General features: G+C 44.4%; 1 protein-coding gene across 1 annotated transcript in view; it reads left to right on the top strand.

The window, feature by feature from the left end:
* The window catches only part of GLB1 (galactosidase beta 1), a 100,932-nt gene that overhangs the window by 29,170 nt on the left and 52,168 nt on the right, over positions 1-19,594 (top strand). The window contains exons 5-10 of the mRNA XM_061127684.1: positions 888-982; positions 7,329-7,509; positions 12,608-12,666; positions 14,404-14,525; positions 14,634-14,674; positions 16,821-16,933. Coding sequence (XP_060983667.1) covers positions 888-982; positions 7,329-7,509; positions 12,608-12,666; positions 14,404-14,525; positions 14,634-14,674; positions 16,821-16,933 — 611 coding nt within the window. The remainder of the gene's footprint in view (positions 1-887; positions 983-7,328; positions 7,510-12,607; positions 12,667-14,403; positions 14,526-14,633; positions 14,675-16,820; positions 16,934-19,594) is intronic.

Genomic DNA, 19,594 nt, shown 5'->3' with positions numbered 1-19,594 from the left:
GCAGACGTAGTTTCTGTGGTGGCATCACTGGATGTCTCTTCATCTGCTTCTACAGAGTGATCCGTGAGCAATAGGTTTTTCCCTTATCTAAGCTATAAACCCTGATCAGTCTGCAGGTCCCGATTAGCTGCATTTATTGTTGCTGGCGTGTAGCTGACTTACAATGTGGTGTTACTTTCTGCTTTACGGCACAGTGAATCAGCTATGCATATTTTTGAGATTCTTTCTCCACGTAGGTCATTGCGGAGTACTCAGTAGAGTTCTTAGCTGAATTTCTGTCTTCTGAAGACTTCATTTCTCTTGGGGATGAAGCCGGTCATAAGAGCAGCTAACAATGATTAAATCTGCTGTATAAAAGGCTAGTACATTAAAAAAAAAAAGGCTAGTACATTACGCTCTGCGTGCCTTTTCTTCTTAGCGTACTACCCTCACGTTTTACATTTTTAGTGTATTATTAGTGTTTTCCCACGTACTATCTCATTTAATACTTACAGCAGCTTTATGAACTGCGTACTTATCCCCATTTGACAGTGTAAATGTATAGTTGATTAGAACTTAATTTTTAAAGAACTCAGCTGTGACAGAGAAGGACCCGTCACTCAGTCATTCAACAAACATTGGCAGATGCCTTCTGTGCTGCAGGCTTGTGGTCCTAGCGGCAGGGGCCGATACTAGGCACACTGGTCCTCCGAAGGCTCCGCTGAGCAGACAGCTCCAGGCAGGACAACTTTTATCAGACTTGGAGTGCACGTGATACCCCCGTTTCAGAAGGTAGTGGTTGAATCCAGTCTGTTTGATCTCTGCTGCCAGCTCCAGGATAACAGGCTGCATGGTGCCTCTTTGTAGACAAAAGGTGTGTGATGGTGTTAAACCTGGTTGTTTTCCAGATTACCTTGCGGCTGTGGACAAGTGGTTGGGGGTCCTTCTGCCCAAGATGAGGCCCCTCCTCTACAAGAATGGAGGCCCGATTATCACAGTGCAGGTAATCATGGAGCCCAGGTGGGTAGGGGGAGGTTTCCATTTATCCACACAGTATATGGGAGTGAAGCAGACGTGAGCCTCATGTGACTCTTTCTTTCTTTATTCTTTTTAATTTTTAGAATTGAAGTGTAGTTGATTTGCTGTGTTGTATGAGTTTCAGGTGTCCGGCGACGTCATTCAGTTTTAGATTCTTTTCCATTATAGGTTGTTACAAGATGTTGAATATAGTTCCCTGGGCTCTACAGTAAGGTCCTTGCTCTTTATCCTCCTGTGTCTATCTCTAAGAGGCAATGCTGCAGATGGTACTTGATTTAAATTGCGTTTTGAGAGGGCTTTACCATTTTTGAATGCCCTCTGTGAGACTGTGCTGGCTGCCCTATGGATTCCATTCAGTTATCCCAGCCACCGTCGCCAAAGAGGTTAAGTGACTTGGCCAAGGTCACGCAGCTGGCTGGTGGCAGTAAGGATTGCAGCCTGGCTCCCCTCTGCTCACACGAGCCTTCTGGCTGCAGGGATGCACCCCGGACCGACCCACTTTGGTGTCTGTATCACCTTGGTCGTCGGCTCCTGTGGGTGTGGAAAGAGGATGCGGTGAGCTGGGGCCACTGTGTTTTTTCTCCCACTTCCTGCCCTCACCTTCCTTCTTCCATATGTTTTTCTCTTTGCAGTGACTGGTAGATCGAGGAGTATGTCATGTGGCAAGAGTGTTCCAACAGAAAGATCGGTTCACTTGTGATTTTCGGTGTTTGTAAAATGACTTAGATCAGACAAAACCACGTTTGTTGGTCATTTTGCAAGGGTTCTCTTATTGCAGAGAGTATGTTATGTAAAACTGGCTGTGTCCCGGACCAGCATGGGGTGTGTGCAGCGCTCCCTAGGGGAATGTGGGCCAGCACTTGGGACCAGCACTGTTCACTGTTTGTAGGGATGGTCATGGTGGGGAGGGAGCTTGGCCATTTCTGTGCGCTTAAGATACAAGCTGTAGGGGGTTCTGTGGCGGTCCAGTTGTTAGGACTCTGCCCTGTCACTGCTGTGGCCTGGGTTCACCCCCTGGTCAGGGAATTAAGATCCCACAAGCTGTGTGGGGCAGCACCCCCACCAAAAAAAAAAACTAACAAACGAATATGCAGGTTGCAGCAAGAGGGCTGGGCTGACCAGGGTGCCTGTTCCGACACTGCGTGGTAGAGAAAGGCCAGGCTGCTGTTCCCAGAGAGATAGCCTACTGGTAGCTTTCACTGCCCCCACCTGTCCTGAGTCTGTACCAGTTAAGCTGATAGGAGCCCATTTTCCTACATGAGGATTTCAAGGCTGAAACTGGATGTGTCTGCCTAGCTGGGTCTTCTTCCTTCCTCTTGATCTCAGGTTTTCCTCAGTTCCCACTGTTTTTTACTTTTTTTTTTGTTGTTGTTGAGTTGCTTAGTCACATTCAACTCTTTGTGACCCCATGGACCATAGCCCACCAGGTTCCTCTGTCCATGGGATTCTCCAGGCAAGAACACTGGAGTGGGTAGCCATCTCCTCCTCCAGGGGATCTTCCCAACCGAGAGATCAAACCCACATCTCTTGCATCTCCAGCATTGACAGGCAGATTCTTTACCATTGAGCCGCCTGGAAAGCCCTTTGCTTCTAAGTCACTTTTTAAAAAAATTTTATTTATTTACTTGGTTGTGCTGGGTCTTAGTTGCAGCATGCAGAATCTTCAGTTGCAGCATGCTAACTCTTAGTTGGGGCATGTGGGATCTAGTTCCCTGACCAGGGATCACACCCAGGCCCCCTGCATTGGAAGCAAGAAGTCTTAGCCACTGGACATCCAGGGAAGTCCCCCCTAAATCACTTTCAATTTTTGCTCACAAGTTTTCTGTATCTTTTGGTTATTGAAAGGCACTAAAATGTCATCCCTAGAGAAGGGAATGGCAATCCACTCCAGTATTCTTGCCTGGAGAATTCCATGGACAGAGGAGTCTGGCAGGCTACAGGCCATGGGGTAGCACAGAGTTGGACACGACTGAGTGACTAACACTTTCATTTTCAAAATGTCATCAGATACGAACTCTGCACAGGAGAGCAAAGTTGACTGATTAGAGGGGTGGACAGTGGGCATGTTTTCTCCTGTATCCATCCCTGGCAACCCCAGATGACATGAACTTCACTGTGGATCCTGCCAGGGGACTCAGTTTCCTCCTCTTTTTCCTCCCCACATCTCTCTGCCTGCTCAAAGCCCACCTAGTCCTTTTGCCCCTTGGTAATCAGGAATGGGGGCCTTCTACCCTACAACCTAACTTGTGGGGCGCTCGTCATGAGGGACTCCCTCTGTTTATACCTGTTGTTTTGGAAGGTCAACAACTGAAAATGTCTTTGTTGCTTTACGGTAAATCCCCTATGTATGAATGAGTTTCATTCCAAGAGCACGTTCCTAAGTCTAATTTATTCCTAAGTCCAACAAAGTTAGCCCAAGTACCCAACTAACACAATCGGCTATATGGTACTGTACTGTAATAAGTTTATAATACTTTCCACACAATACATTAAAAAACAAACACAAAAAAGAAAACATTTTCAATCTTACAGTACAGTACCTTGAAAAGTATAGTAGGACAGTACAACAACTGGCACACGGGGGCTGGCATCAAGCGAGCAGGCAAGAAGAGCAACTGACTGGAGAAGGGAGACGAGGTGGGAGATGGCAGAGCTGAAGGGTCGTCAGTGATAGGGGACGGAGGACAAGCTTTGATTTCATCCATGCCTGATGCTGATGGTGCAGGTTCTGGTTCCTTGCTGGATCAATTCTGTCTGTTGTTCAGTTGCTCGGTCGTGTCCGGCTCTCTGTAACCCCATGGACTGCAGCACTCCAGGTTCCCTGTCCTTCACCATCTCTCGGAATTTGCTCAGACTCATGTCCATTGTGTTGGTGATGCCACCCACAATCTCCTCCTCTGTCGCTTCCTTCTCCTCCTGCCTTCAATCTTTTCCAGCATCAGGATTTTTTCCAGTGAGTCGGCTCTCTGCATCAGGTGGCCAAAGTGTTGGAGCTCCAGTTTCAGCATCAGTCCTTCCAATGAATATTCTGGGTTGATTTCCTTTAGGATTGACTGGTTTGATCTTCTTGGTCCAAGGAACTCTCAAGAGTCTTCTTCAGGACCATAGTTTGAAAGCATCAATTCTTTGGTGCTCAGCCTTCTTTATCATCCAACTCTCACATCTGTACATGACCACTGGAAAAAACCATAACTTTGACTATACAAACCTTTGTCAGCAAAGTAATATCTCTGCTTTTCAATACACTGTCTAGGTTTGTCATAGACAAACAATTCTGTCTACTCTCTTGGAAACTGACCCAGCGATATCTAGGCCGTAGCTCTTTTTTTGTCGTTGTAGATGACAGCGGTAGCACTGGACTGCATTCTGAATAGCTCCTGCAGTCTTTGTGAACTATTCTACATTTGGGTCCCGCGCCTAGAAAACTAACCAACAGTGGTTCCTCAAGTCAAGAAAATCCCCTTGCCATTTCCCTGCGTCGTGAATCTTTTCAGTTCTTCAGTTTCTTCACCTTCCTCTTGTTTCTCTTCATCCTTTCTCTGAGCACATTCACATCTTTGATAGTTCACAACTTGAAGGTTCGTATGTAGGGTACTTAGGAGCTTACAGGGTGAGTTGATTATCCTAGAGCAAGTATCTGCAACCTGCAATAGGGGCCCTCTGCCGTTGTGGTAAATCAATGCCACTGGCACACGGCCATTTATGCATCGTCTAGGGTGCTCGCACACCCCAGTAACGTACTCGAGTAGCTGAGACGGAGACTTATGGCCCAAAAGCCCCTAGTGTTTGCTCTCTGGCCCTTAACTGAAAAAGTCAGCAAACTCCTGCTCTGGAACAATCAGTGTTCTTCAGAATCTCACTTCAACTTCTTCTGTGTGTCTTTCAAGCCCTTTTCTGTGTGTTTCTCCTTTCCCCTGCCCCGCCTCTCCTTTCCCCTCCTTGGCAGTGATAGAGAACTTGAATATACGCTTTGTTGCCAGCATTTTGAGCCTTCACAAGGTGCCGGGTATTGTGCATCGGCTCAGGGACTCCTCATGCAGCCCAGTGGGGAAGGCACACTCACCTCTTACAGACAGACAGACGTTTTACAGGTGGAGCCACATGGATGAGAAGAGGCAGAGCTGAGATTTGCACGAGGACTCTTGGGCCTTTGATGTCTGTGCCTGTGACCACAGCGCTCAGCTGTCTTGCCAATGTGGAGCTTTTCTCTCTTTCTCTAAAAAGCGAACCAAATTATGTGTGTGCATTAACTACAATCCTGTTTAAAATACACTCCTACATTTTACTGTAATATAATGATGTTAATGGATAAACAAGGCTTGAAAAAGTAAGTGAAGATCGACGATGTCAGCTTGGGCATGGCCAGAAAAGAACTCGGGGTGCAGAGGCTGTGAACCCACTTTGTTGCTAGAGCTGACCTTAAAGTTAGCTCTGAACTCCTTGGCAGCCAGACGATGAAGGAAGACACAGTCATTTAAGTACCTGTTTTCTTCTTTTTGGCTGTGTCGTGCAGCCTGTGGGATCTTAGTTCCCCAACCAGGGATTGAACCTATGCCCCCTGCATTGGGAGCACAGAGTCTTCAGCATAGGACCACCAGGGAAGTCCCTATAAATAGCTCTTAATTAAAAGGAGGAAAAAGAAAATGAGGGGGAATGTACCTTGCCAGTATTTATGAAGCTTTCCTTTATTTATTTTCAAAGGGACTAGGGCTTGAACCTGTGTCCCCTGTATTGGAAGCATGGAGTCTTAATCACTGGACCACCCAGGAGGTCCCCATTCTGCCTTTTGAACCCATACCTTGACAGTATAGACAGAGGGATTCTTGCTGAGAAAACCATCATGCATTAAGCCATTTGGAAGGTAGTACTTTTAGACAGTGACGGTGGTATTTGGTTCCTCTGCATCACTCCCCACCCTCCCCACACCCTGACTGTGTCCACAGGCCTCCTGGAGCTACTGGCAATTCTGCAAACAGCCTGCTCTCTGGGGAGCGCTCTCCACCTGTCTCGCCTCCTTGACCAGTGCCTTTCTGTCTAGAGCTGCCTCGGGTAACCCCTCTGGGGGAGCTCCGTTAACCTCCTCTCCCGGCTTCCCTCAGGCTAGACACCTGTTTTCTGGGGGCTCACGGTTTCTTTTTCTTTTAACTTTTTATTTTGTGTTGGATTTAACAATTACTAACAATGCCGTGGTAGTTTCAGGTGCAGAGCAAAGGGACTCAGATACACATGGATCCATTCTCCCCCATCCTCCCCTCCCGTCCAGGCTGCCACATAACATTGAGCAGGGTTCCTGCGCTCTACAGTAGGTTTTTCTTGGTTATCCATTTTAAATATAGCGGTGCAGACGTGCTGATCCCACACTCCCTAACTATCCCTTCTTGGGGGCTCTTGGTTTCTTATGCTCATGTTCAAAGACAACATATCCCTCGTATCACAGAAGCTTGTTTTGTGTTGTGTGCCAGTTGAAATTTTTATGTTTGGGCAACTTTTAAATTTTTGTAGAATTGTGAGCTGTAACACACACACATTAATGTGCAGTGAATGAAGCACTGTGGAGAGAACAGCCACAGAATGGCCACCCAAGATGGGAAATGGTATGCGGCCAGGACCCTAGAAGCTTCCTGATCATGCTCTACTTTTTCTCACTGTCCTGACTTTCACGACCATCAGCTTTTTGCTTTCTTTTACACTTCTACCAACCAACTATCCGCACACCCACACTTATAGTTTGGTTTTAACTGGTTTGGATTTTCTGTTAGGGAAGTTGTATTATGTTTATTCTTTTAGTGTCATGCTTCCTTCATTAAACTCTATACCTCTAAGATTTTTTTAAAAAATATTTATTTATTCATTTGGCTGCAATGGGTCTTACTTGTGACTCACAGGCTTAGGTTTTTATGCTGAGTTGCTCTTTGGAAAATGAGTTTTGAGAATCAAGTGTAGGAGATACTTAGGGGGAGGGGACCACTAAGCCTCATCATCTCAGAGAGGCTCGGGGAGTTTCTCCAAACAACAGTTTGCCTTAGAACGCTGGAGTCTTCTGATTTCTTTCCCCTCCTCTTTTTAAAACTTTTTTAAACTATGGGATTCCCTGGTGGCTCAGACGGTAAAGCGTCTGCCCGCAACGTGGGAGACCCGGGTTCGATCCGTAGGTTGGGAAGATCCCCTGGAGAAGGAAATGGCAACCCACTCCAGTATTCTTGCCTGGAAAATTCCATGGATGGTGGAGCCTGGTGGGCTACAGTCCATGGGGTCGCAAAGAGTCGGACACGACTGAGCGACTTCACTTTCTTCCTTTTTTAAACTTGCAGGTTGAAAATGAATATGGCAGCTACTATTCCTGTGATTACGACTACTTGCGTTTCCTGCAGAAGCGTTTCCACGACCACCTGGGTGAGGACGTGCTTCTGTTCACCACGGACGGGCTCAATGAGAGGTTCCTGCAGTGCGGGGCGCTCCAGGGGCTCTATGCCACCGTGGACTTCAACGCAGGTTGGTATCTGCAGAGACCCAGCTCAGCCGGCGAATGTGGGCCTTTTACTTGGTCAGTTGCTCTAGGCAGCTATTGTTTAAGTGGCTTGGGCATATTGAGTAGGATTTCCCAAATTTTCCTTTATCTGTAACGGTAACATAGAATACTTGATAAAGCACCCCTTGGTGGCGGAGATGGTTTGATGTCAGCTGAGTTGGCCCTTAGGACACAGGCTCTGTTTCCAGCCTTGGTGGAGCTGGCTGCAGCCTGGAGTCCTGTTTTCTTAGGGGCTGCTGCCAGGGGTTCCCCCAGCTGGAGGAGCTCCACCTTTCAGGCTGTGTCTGGGATGTGCTGTTCTTCTCTGCACCTGCCCGCCCCCCCGCCCCCCGTGCCCCCAAGGTGTGGCTGGATGCTTGGGCCGGGTTGAGGCCACTGTGAACTCTGAGGTCAGCTCTGGAGTGCAGAGAACATACCTGGCACTTCCGTCTTCTTTCTGTGTAACTCATAACACTGGGGACTGTGATGGGCCGGAGGTGGTTTGGAAGATGCTGCAAAGAATCGTCTTTCCTGATGCATTCGTGCTGTGTAAGCCACAGCGTGGCTGGGGTGCTCGGGCTGAAATGACATTAAGAGATCTTCATGTGGGTTGAGAGCGGCTTTTATAAAAGGCATCATGGCTAAGTGCAATGTGATCCTGAAAAGGGTCCTGAACTTTTTTCTCTGTTTGTTTTAGTTGTTGTTATTATGAAGGACAATATTGAGACAATTGAAATCTTTGAATAAAGCCTTTAGATAATGGTATTCTATCCATGTTAATTTCCTTTTTTTTTTTTTTTATCATTGTATTGTATTTATTTAAAGAATGCTCTTGCTCTTAGGGAATACATGCTGAAGTATTTAGGGGTAAAGGACCATCCTGTCTACAATTTATTCTCAAACAGCTCAGAAAAAAAAATGTGCATATTTATATAGAGAGGGAAAAAACCAATGGATGTGGTAAAATGTTAACAATTGGGGAACCTGGGTGAAGGGAAAATAAGTTCTTTGTATTATTCTCACAGTTTTCCTATAAATTTGGAATGATTTCAAAATAAAACGTTACCCCACTCGCCCAAAAGACCAGCTCTTCAAGTGGCATAAAGACCCCACTGCTGTCCTGTCTGAGCGAGGAGACATGTCCAGCACTGCCTTCTGTAGAGAAGGGTGTTCAGACTGAAGTTGCATTTTTAAAGAAATTCTTCTCCACTACAAAGAAAGAGGTAACTGGCTCCCAGCGAGCTGAGTGTTTCTAGAAACACGGTACATTGCTCAGAGCACTTGGTGATGAAGTCCGTCACCTACACAGAGCTGCACAGGAAGTGGCACGATGGTTTCCTCCTGCTTTGGCACATTTCCTAACACGGTGATGAAGAAGCACAGTGTTTTTCTGCTGGGAGGAACAAATTGAGGATTATCACAAGTTAGTTATAAGTGTTATTTGTATGTGGGGTGACGGCATGGTTGCTACCGCTGTGGGTTCAAGGACGCACTCAAGGCCAGTGTGCCTGGGGCAGGTGGGACGGTGGCGACTTCATTTATTGGAGTGTGAAAGGGGCAATGCCTGGGGTCAGATCCTAGGAGAGGCTCTTGAGAGCAGGTTTCAAGATCGGAAGCCAAAAAACTAAAAACACCAAATAACCCAATCAAGAGATGGAGAAAAGATCTAAGTAGACATCTTTCCAAAGAGGACATACAAATGGTCAAAAAGCACATGAAAAGAGGTTCAACATCACTAATATTAATAATTATAGAAATGTAAACCAAAACTACCATGAAGTATCACCTCACACCGATCAGAGTGGCCATCATCTAAAAATTTACAAACAGTAAATGCCAGAGAAGGTGTGGAGCAAAGGGAATCCTCTTACTCTGTTGGTGGGAACGTAAGTTGGTAACAGCCACTATGGAGAACAGTATAGAGATTCCTTAAAAACTAAAACTACCATATGATCCAGCAATCCCACTCCTGAGGGTAGAGCAGAAGAAAACTAGAATTCAAAAAGATACACCCCAGCGTTAAGTGCAGCACTGTCTACAATAGCCAGGACATAGAAGCAAGCTAAATGTCCATCAGCAGAGGAATGGATAAAGTAGATGTAGTGCACACATGCAGAGGAATATTAGCCATAAAAGAGTGAAATAATGCCATTTGCAGCAACATGGATGAACCTAGAGATTGTCATACTGAGTGACGTCAGTCAGATACAGAAAGACAAATGTCACATGATATCACTTATATGTAGAATCTAGAAAAAAGGGGAGGTGTAAATGAACTTATGAAATAGGAAAAGAGTCACAGATGTAGAAAACAAATATGGTTATCAGGGGATAAGGCGGGAGGAGGGATAAATTGGGAGATTGTTTGCTTCAGTTAAGTCGCTCAGTCGTGTCTGACTCTTTGTGACCCCATGAACCGCAGCACGCCAGGCCTCCCTGGACTGGTTGGATCTACTATGTGCTAAATAGATAACATATAAAATCTGCTGTACGGCTCAGGGAACTCTACTTAGTAGTTTGTAATAACCTATATGAGAAAAGTACATAAAAAAAAATAAGAGAGTAGATATATGTATGTGTATAACTGATTCACTTTGCTGTACCCCTGAAACTATCACAACATTGTAAATCAACTATACTCCAATAAAAATTTTTAAAAAGATCTAGAAACCACCTAATGCTTAGTTAATAGTGAGAAATTTACAGCCATAAAGTAAATGAAATTCCACTCTTTCTTGATCATCACTTTCTCTTCTGAGAGCTAGCCTCACAGAGAAGCCCAAGACTTGTCCGACGGCGAGGGGTTATTTGGAGACTTGGCTGGCGTCCTTGCACTCCGGGACACCTGCTGCAGGAACTGGACAGAACAGTGTGGGCCAGGGTGTCCTCGACTCTGGCTGGAGAGACACTGTTCGTGCTCATTACTTCTCTGTGGAGAAACCCTTTCTCTTTTTAGAAGAGTGGGGGGAGAACAGAAGATGTGGGAAGCAAGATGAGACATAGACATCCTAATGGGACACTTCAGAAGACAAAAATTGAGCACAAGTGGTCTGGAATGGCTTGAGATGTACAAATTGAAATACAGAGTATACTCTGTGATTCAGGATAAATGTAATTAGAGAACGATTTGTCCCTTTGATTTGTTAATTATTTGTTGTTGTTCAGTTGCTCAGTCATGTCTGACTCTTTGTGACCCCACGGACTGCAGCACGCCAGGCCTCCCTATCCCTCACCATCTCCCGAACCTTGCTCAAGCATATGTCCATTGAGTTGGTGATGCCATCCAGCCATCTCATCCTCTGTCGTCCCCTTCTTCTGCCTTCAATCTTTCCCAGCATCAGGGTCTTTTCCAATGAGTCAGTTCTTCGCATCAGGTGGCCAAAGTATTGGAGTTTCAGCTTCAGCAGCAGTCCTTCCAATGAACACCCAGGACTGATCTCCTTTAGGATGGACTGGTTGGATCTCCTTGCAGTCCAAGGGACTCTCAAGAGTCTTCTCCAACACCACAGTTCAAAAGCATCAATTCTTTGGTGCTCAGTTTTCTTTATGGTCCAACTCTTACATCCATACATGACTACTGGAAAAACCATAGCTAGCCTTGACTGGATGGACCTTTTTTGGCAAAGTAATGTCTCTGCTTTTTAATATGCTATCTAGGTTTGTCAATTTTTCTTCCAAGGATCAAACATCTTTTCATTTCATGGCGGCAGTCACTATGTGCAGTGATTTTGAAGCCCCCAAAATAAAGTCTGCCACTGTTTCTACTGTTTCCCCATCTATTTGCCATGAAGTGGTGGGACCAGATGCCATGATCTCAGTTTTCTTGAATGCTGAGTTTTAAGCCAGCTTTTTCACTCTCCTCTTTCACTGTCATCAAGAGGCTCTTTAGTTCCTCTTCACTCTCTGCCATAAGGGTGGTGTCATCTGCATATCTGAGGTTATTGATATTTCTCCCAGCAATCTTGATTCCAGCTTGTGCTTCTTCCAGCCCAGCGTTTCTCATGATGTACTCTGCATATAAGTTAAATAAGCAGGGTGACAATATACAGCCTTGATGTACTCCTTTCCCAATTTGGAACCAGTCTGTTTTCCCATGTCTGGTTCTAATTTGTGGCACTGTGATGCCTACGGTGCTGTGGAGGCACCAGGAAGTATGTTCAAAGCAGGGTCATCATGTAGGGCGCAGCTCGGTCAACCAGATACCCGAGTGAAGAGAGATGCGCACCAGCCACGTGTCTAGGTTCTAGGGACACAGAGGAAGCGCAAGGCCTGTGTCATGATCTCCCAAAGGAATGAGGAGAGGCCCAGACACTGTTCACAAACGAAACATCATTCTGTGGTCCCCACCTCTATCGAATGTATGGTCTGAGTCCCCACCTAAAGCAGTCCTCACCTAAAGCTGGCTTGGAGGTGTGCAGGCCCATGGGGGTATGAGGGAGGGCAGGGAGCCGGAGGCTCAAGTCCTGCAAAGGAATCTTTTTTTTTTTTTTTAATTTTATTAATTTATTTTCAACTGTGCTGGGTCTTCGTGGCTGCACACGGGCTTTCTCTGGTTGCAGTGGGCGGGGGCGACTGTTCGTTGTGGTACACGGGCTTCTCCCTGAGCTGGCTTCTCTTGTTGCGGGCTCTCGACGCGTGAGCTTCAGGAGTGGCAGCCTGTGGGCGCAGTAGATGTGGCACATGGACTTGGTTGCTCCGCCTCATGTGGGATCTGCCCAGACCTGGGATCGAACCCGTGTCCCCTGTATCAGCAGGTGGAGTCTTACCCAGTGTGCCACCAGGGAAAGTCCTCTTTTTTAAGAAGTGAATTTATTATACACTTGGCCGCGCCAGGTCTTAGCTGCAGCACTCAGGATCTCTCGCTGTGGAGCACAGATTCTCTCTTAGCTTCTCTCCTGCACGTGGGATCTTAGTTCCCCAACAAGGGATCAAACCCGTGTCCCCTGCATTGGAAGGTGGAAGTCCCTGCAAGGCAGATTCTTAACCACTGGACCCACTTCCTTTGGAAAGTCTCCAAAGGAATCTTTTTTCTTGAACTTGTCACTCCCAGAGCTGACCTCTCTCCTCTTTCTCATTGTTCAGGTACCAACCTCACAGCTGCTTTCATGCTCCAGAGAAGCCTTGAGCCCAGAGGACCCCTGGTAAGAGTCAGGGGTGAGGCATGGGGAGACCACTTGGTCGTACAGACTTCTTTTCTGCTGTTGGGGGAGAGTGATGAGGTGCTGTGAAGGGTGGGAGTGGATCCTTGGTTTCCCTGGGTCTGGGGTCAGAACTGATGGGGCTGTGGAGACTGCCTTCTGGACACATGGGAAACAGCTGAAGCAGTGCTCCTGCTCAACACTAAGGCCCCGCGCTGAGGGGGCAACTAAGCCCATGTGCTGCAACTAGAGAAGCCTGCTCGCTGCAACGAAGACCCAGTGCGGTCAAATCATTAAAGAAAGAAAGAAAAATAAATACAATTTATTTTTTCTAATGCAAACGAAAAAAAGAAGCAGAGCTTAGTGAGGGGGGATGTTCACTGTGGTCCCCATTCTGTCCCCCCCGGAATGGATCCTAGTTCTCCTACCAGGGATCAAACCCACATCCCCTGGATTGCAAGGCAGATTCTTAAGTACTGGAGCACCAGGGAAGTCCCAGGCTCTGCACCTTGGCATAGCTCGTCGCCTTTGGTCCTCGCGGCGGCTCTCACAAGTGGTGTTATGAGAGCTCCTTTTTCAGTGAGGCTCAGAGACTGTGTCGCATGCCCCTGCTTGTACACCTGGTGAGTGGCAGGGCCAGGACCTGAGGTTGGGTCTGTGTTTCTTGAGAGTTCTTTGTGACTGAGCTGCCCTGCCTTTAATCTGCTTAGAAATCACATAGGAGTCTTGTGAAAATGCAGACATTGATGTACTGGGTCTGGGGAGGGGGGCACTGAGCTTCCGACAAGCAGCCAGGAGATGTGGGGATGTAGGGTGCCAGCCGCTCCGGGAGTTGCAGGGCTCTGTGGCACGCTTCGTGGCCGGCTGGGAGGCAGAGACGCCAGTGAGGTCCTGGCAGGCGTGCTCAGCCCGTAGTGAATGTGTCCCTCTCCCCGCCTCCCGTTTCCACGCAGTTGTTGTTGTTACTTGGCCCCACGTGAGGGGTGTCTTCCCCGCAGCAGGTCAGGCTGCCCTGACTGTGTGCCCACCTTTGTACAAAGCAGCCTTTTCTGAACCTGGCCTCTGCTTCCCAAGTCATGCAGAACCCATGTTCACAGACTCTGAGTGGAGCTGTTTCCTGCAGCCTGAGACAGGAAGTCCCCAGAACACAGCCAGATCTCTCTTTCCTTTTGTAGACAAGGGCTTGGCAGGGTCATGCCCAACAGAAACACCAAGCGCTAGAATATTTGGACAATATTTCTACCACACATTAAGTCAGTCTGAGATCTAAAGAATGTCGACATGTCACTCTGCTTACAGCAGAGATTGGCACAACATTGTAAATCAACGATTCTTCAATTCAATTAAATTCTTCTACAATTAAAATAAGTCAACCTGAGATCTGAAAATCTGGATTCACACACAGGGTGAATTTGGAGCTAATTATTTCATAAACATGTTTTGTCATCTGATTCTTTTGCCCAACAAACTTTCCTCCCTTATTCAAACTGGGGATTGGTTAACAAGATTTTGATGCAGGTACAGCTTTTCAGGAACACCTGCATTGTCCAAACCTGAGACCTGAGTTTAGGCAATGCTATTATGAAATGTCCTCATTGGTCCCCAGTTCCCAGTAAAGCAGTGGATGTCAGCTGCCCCCTCTACCTGTTCTTCAGTGGATAACCTAGGGCAGTAGTTACTGGGACGCCCAGCATGGGAAGGTTTAAGTCTGTCCTAAGTTCCATATCCCTTTCTTTTTAGATCAATTCTGAATTCTACACTGGATGGTTAGATCATTGGGGCCAACGTCATTCAACAGTCAACCCTAAAGCGGTGGCTTTCACCCTTCATGATATGCTTGCTCTCGGGGCAAATGTGAACATGTGAGTGTTAATTTTTGGAGGGAAGGGTGTCCTCTAGCTGTGGCCTCATGGTGAAGCAGTGGGTTCATGATGAGCTGTGGGCTCATCTGTTCTCTTGTTTCTTTGTAGGTACATGTTTATAGGTGGCACCAATTTTGCCTATTGGAATGGTAAGAGCAATTTAACATTTGTTTGTAGAATCTAATGGTAGAATGTTTCTGGTGCTTGATTTTGTCCATGCCTATGGCCATCTGTGATTCTTCTGTTTTGGTTTGTCTTCTGCTAAATTTCCTAATATGTAAGATTGCCTATATAACATTAAAAAATCACTTTTATTTTTTATTTATTAGGAAGAGAGAAATTTACTTTTCTATTGAGAATGATTTTTTAAAATTGAATATGCAGATGTTATGAAATAATCAGTGTTATATGAATGAGTAGCATTAGGATGCTTATGAATTACCCTTCTATACTTGTTTTAGATGTTCAGAAGTTATTTTTTACAATTCAACATTTCAATTTAATTTACAAATGTGTAAGAATCATAGAAGTGGAATTTTTTTCCCTATGTAAATTTGAATTATTCTAGGTTTTCTTTATTTTAATTTTATTGAAGTATAGTTGCTTTACAGTATTTACAAATAGTTGTATTTCAGATATACAGCAAAATGATTCAGATATATATATAGATAGATATAGATACAGATATATATATTTCTTTTTCAAATTCTTTTCCCTAATAGGTTACTATAAAATATCGAGTTCTCTGGCTATACAATAGGTCAAAAAATCATTTTTCTTTTATTTGGTCACACTTTACTGCATGTGAGATCTTAGTTCCTTGACCGGGGATCAAACACATACCCCGTGCATTGGAAGCATGGAGTCTTAACCACTGGACTGCCAGAGAATTCCTACAAAATCATTTTTGTTTAAAAAAATTTTAAGGGCTGTAAGTTGTACATTTAGAAACTATTGTTTAAAATCAAGCTAACTGGGCAAGTCATAGTCTCTGGCTATAACTTACTTGTTCATATATTCTGGTCTTTTTTTTCTCTTTTTTTTTAAAAAACATTTTGTTGAGGCATAATTCACATACCCTAAAACTGATGATTTTTAAAATATATGATCTAGTGGTGTTTAGCACAGACTTGTGCAGTCATTACCACCATCTAATTCCAAAACATTTTCATTACCCCCAAAAGAACCTCATGCCCAAGAAATGCCCCACTGCCCCTTCTCCCAGCTCTTGGCCACCACTCTTTGTCTTTATGGGTGTGCCTATTCTGGACATTTAGTACAAGTAGAACCACACAGTATGTGGTCTTTTGTGTTTAATTTCTTTCATTTAGCATAATCTTCTCAAGGTTCATCCATATTATAGTGTGTATCATACTTCATTCTTTTTCATAGAAGAATAATATTCTATTATGTGGATATACTGCATTGTGTTTCTCCATTCATCAATGATGGACATGTGGGTTGTTTCACCTCTTTTGGCAATTATGAATAATGTTGCTATGAACATGGATGTGTAAGTGTTTGAACCTCTGTTTCAGTTCTTTTTACTGCACACCTAGGATTGGAATTGCTGGTTCTTATGGTAACTAACTCTGTTTTTAGAGTTAGAGGAACTGCCACAGTATTTTCCAAAGCAAATGAACCATTCCTATATTTACTGTATGGTCTCTCTTTTTTTTTTTTGGCCACACCACTTGGCATGTGGGATCTTAGTTCCCTGACCAGGGATTGAACCCTCGCCCCCTGCAGTGGAAGCACAGAGTCTTAACCACTGGACCACCAGGGAAGTCCCTATGGTCTTTTTTTGTGGCTAGGAAAAATTATGATAAAATTCTCCCAGTTTATTTGGTCTGATGACCCCTTAGTGGTTTGCTGCTGATCCTGGGCCCAGAAACCTGTGTGTCTCCCGTGGACCTTTCTTAGCCACAGAGGAGGTCATAAACAAGATCACAGCTGCAAGGTTAACAGTCAGACATGTGAGTCATGCCACAGGCCTGGCCACTGCTGGCTGCGAGATGTCTGGGGCTTTTGGGGAGCTTCAGATGCCCTGCTGATCCAGTGTGGGGATATCTGCTGGGGTTGCCGAGAGAGTAAATGGGGAAAGTCCTTTGTAGACACCAGGGTGCTTAGTGAGGGCCATCTGCAGGAAGAAACCTCGCATCTGGAGGGCCACCTCTGTGTCACTTAACAGTTGGCTCTAATGTGTTTCCTTCTTCACCCCCTCCACAAATCCATACGAGCTTGTCACAGGAGAAGGCCTTCTGTAGTAACTAGTGGCATGGTTTTGTCTTCCAGGAGCCAACACGCCCTACCAACCACAGCCCACCAGCTATGACTATGATGCCCCCCTGAGCGAGGCCGGGGACCTCACTGAGAAGTATTTTGCTCTGCGGGATATTATTCAGAAGGTGAGTGCTTTGTACATGCTCCAGGGGCTGGTCTTGGACCAAGCCTGCCTGGGACTCACGATGCTCCGTAGACATCTTCCTGCAGCCTTTGTGTACAAGAGGATGGATGAAGGGAGGCATCAGCTAGACTTGACCCCAAGTCTTGGCCCCACCCAGTTAAGAGTGAGCCTGTCAGCAAGTGAGGCCATAGCACGTGATTGTATTGTAAAGATTAGAAAGAACATAGGTAAAGCCTTGGGAAAAGTCCTTGCACATACGCTGTCCAGTAAGTGTTAGCTGTTACTATTTTTTATACTAAAGGTATAAATGTGTGTCCACATAAATAGCTGAAGTGTGCGGGAGAGAAAATCTATGGGCATTGTGAACACAGGGCAAGTGTGAGCTGTCAGCAATGCTTCATTTTTCTGCTTTGGAGCAAGTGATTGCTATTTCCTCCTGGCCTGACACCTGAACACTTAGTCCTGCTAGCGTTGTGACCTTTTGAGGCATCTAACGCACTCAGGTGGGGTTTCCTGTCTCTGTGTGGCTTTAAAAAAAAAAACCCACAGTTTTTCTGCTCAGTCACCTGAGTTTTGAAGTTAAAAAACAAAGGTTTTCTGCCTATAAATGGTATAAACTTTTTTTTTTGTTTTCAACATAGTCTCAATTTAAGCCTAAGTGTTAACGTTAATATTATGAAATACTTTAAACCTGTTAAAAAGTAGAGTCGATACCTAACTATCAGAGTTTGTTCATTTCATCTGCATTTTCAGATGTGTGGTTAAAATGTTGCGCGTGTGATTTTCATTTGTGGGTTTAATCTCTAGAATTTAGAGTGATGACTCCCAAGTTCTCTCTTGTACATTTGTTCTCTGTTTCAAAGCTCTCTGTTCCTATCTATATTGTTTCCTTCCTTTATTTGAAGCTTAGCTTTTTAAACCAGACTTTGTTCTTTTCTAATACAAATACTCAGGTCTGTACTTTTCCTTCAGGTACTGCTATGGCTCCATCTCGTAAGTCTTAATATGTAATGTATTTATTATTATTTGCTTTTAAACACACTTATTTTGATTTCTCTTTGACCCGTCAAATGTTCAGAAGTGAGTTTTTAAAATATTAAACACAAGTATTTTTCTAGTCTGATGGTTTCTCACATAGTTGCATTCTGGTTAGAGAATGTTTTGAGTATAATACCAATCCTTGAAATTTATTGAACCTCCTCATACAGCCTGACTTATACCAATATGAACAAATATTCCATGTATTCTTAAAAAGACTGCATGTTTTATAATTGTTGGCTATAATCTGTATGTGTGTTCATTTGATTAAGCTTATTAATGGTGCTATTGATATCTTTTATAGCCTTCCTAATTTTTGTTAGTTTATTCTATTAGTTATTGAGAGAGTTGTGTTTATGCATTTCTCCTTGTAGTTCTGTCAGTTTTTGAGGCCATATTATTAGAATGCAAATTGAGAATTAAATCTTTTTGTATCATTATATGGAAACTCTCTATCTCTGATAATGATTTTTGCCTTAGAATCTATTATGTCTGATACTAATATACTTACCTGCATTCTTTTACCTGGTGTATCTTTCACAGTGCTTTAATTTCAAGCTTTCTACATCCTTTCTACATCATCCCCCAAAACTCTGTCCCAAAACAGAAACAAACTCACAGACATAGAGAACAGACTTGTGGCTGGCAAGGGAGAGAGGGATGGATTGGGAGCTTGGGGTTGGCAGATAGAAACTATTATACGTAGGATGGATGAACAACAAGGTCCTACTGTTGGGCACAGGGAGCTATATTCAATATCTCTGTAATAAACCATAATGAAAAATAATGTAGAAGTGTATAACTGACTTCATTGTACAGCAGAAATTAACACAACACTGTAAATCAACTTTACTTCAGTAAAAATAAAATAAAAAATAAAAACATACATCCTTTGTAAACAGGATACAGCTAGATTTTTAAAAAATCTCGTTTGAACATTTTGTCTTTTAACTGGTGCACCTACGCGTCATCACTCATTATAACTCTTGATACACATCGATTCATTTCAGCCATCTTGTAATTATCTACTTGCCTACCTTTTTTGCTTTGTCTTCCTTTCTTACTGTCTTCTGAGCTGTTTATTTTTGTTCTCTTGTATCACTGCCCCCTCTACACCCTAATTTGAATGTTATCCTCTACATTTTCACTTCTTCAGGGGTTACCAGTTGAAGCGTAAAGTATGTACACCCCACCCTCCCACAAAAGCACAGCTCATTAGTGTAGAACTCAGTGAATTTATAAAACACAAAACTCCTGGAACCAGCACACAACCCCTCAGCAGTTTCCCTCATGTTCCTTCTAATTACTGACTTTCCACTGTCCTTGATCACCAAAAGTGCTTGTTTTTTGACTTTATATAGATGGATTCATGCAATATGCACTCCTTTATACCTGGCTTTCAAAAAGCTTTAACATTCAGTTTTAATTTATAATAATTTAAAATTATTCTATATCTTTACTTCTTTCCTACAACCAGAACTTTATCTCACGTTAACTTCCATTACATCCCTCCTGACTTGCATGCTCTGAATGGTGCGTATTTTAGTAGTGGGCTAGTTGTGGATATGAATCTTCAAGAGAGATTTGTCTTCTCCCTATCGCTGTGCAACAAATTACCCACAAA

Source organism: Dama dama, chromosome 24 (assembly GCF_033118175.1).
Source record: "Dama dama isolate Ldn47 chromosome 24, ASM3311817v1, whole genome shotgun sequence".
In the NCBI taxonomy this organism is placed as follows: domain Eukaryota; kingdom Metazoa; phylum Chordata; class Mammalia; order Artiodactyla; family Cervidae; genus Dama; species Dama dama.
Note: the sequence above shows the minus strand (reverse complement) of the source record. Positions and strands in the feature narration are given on the sequence as shown.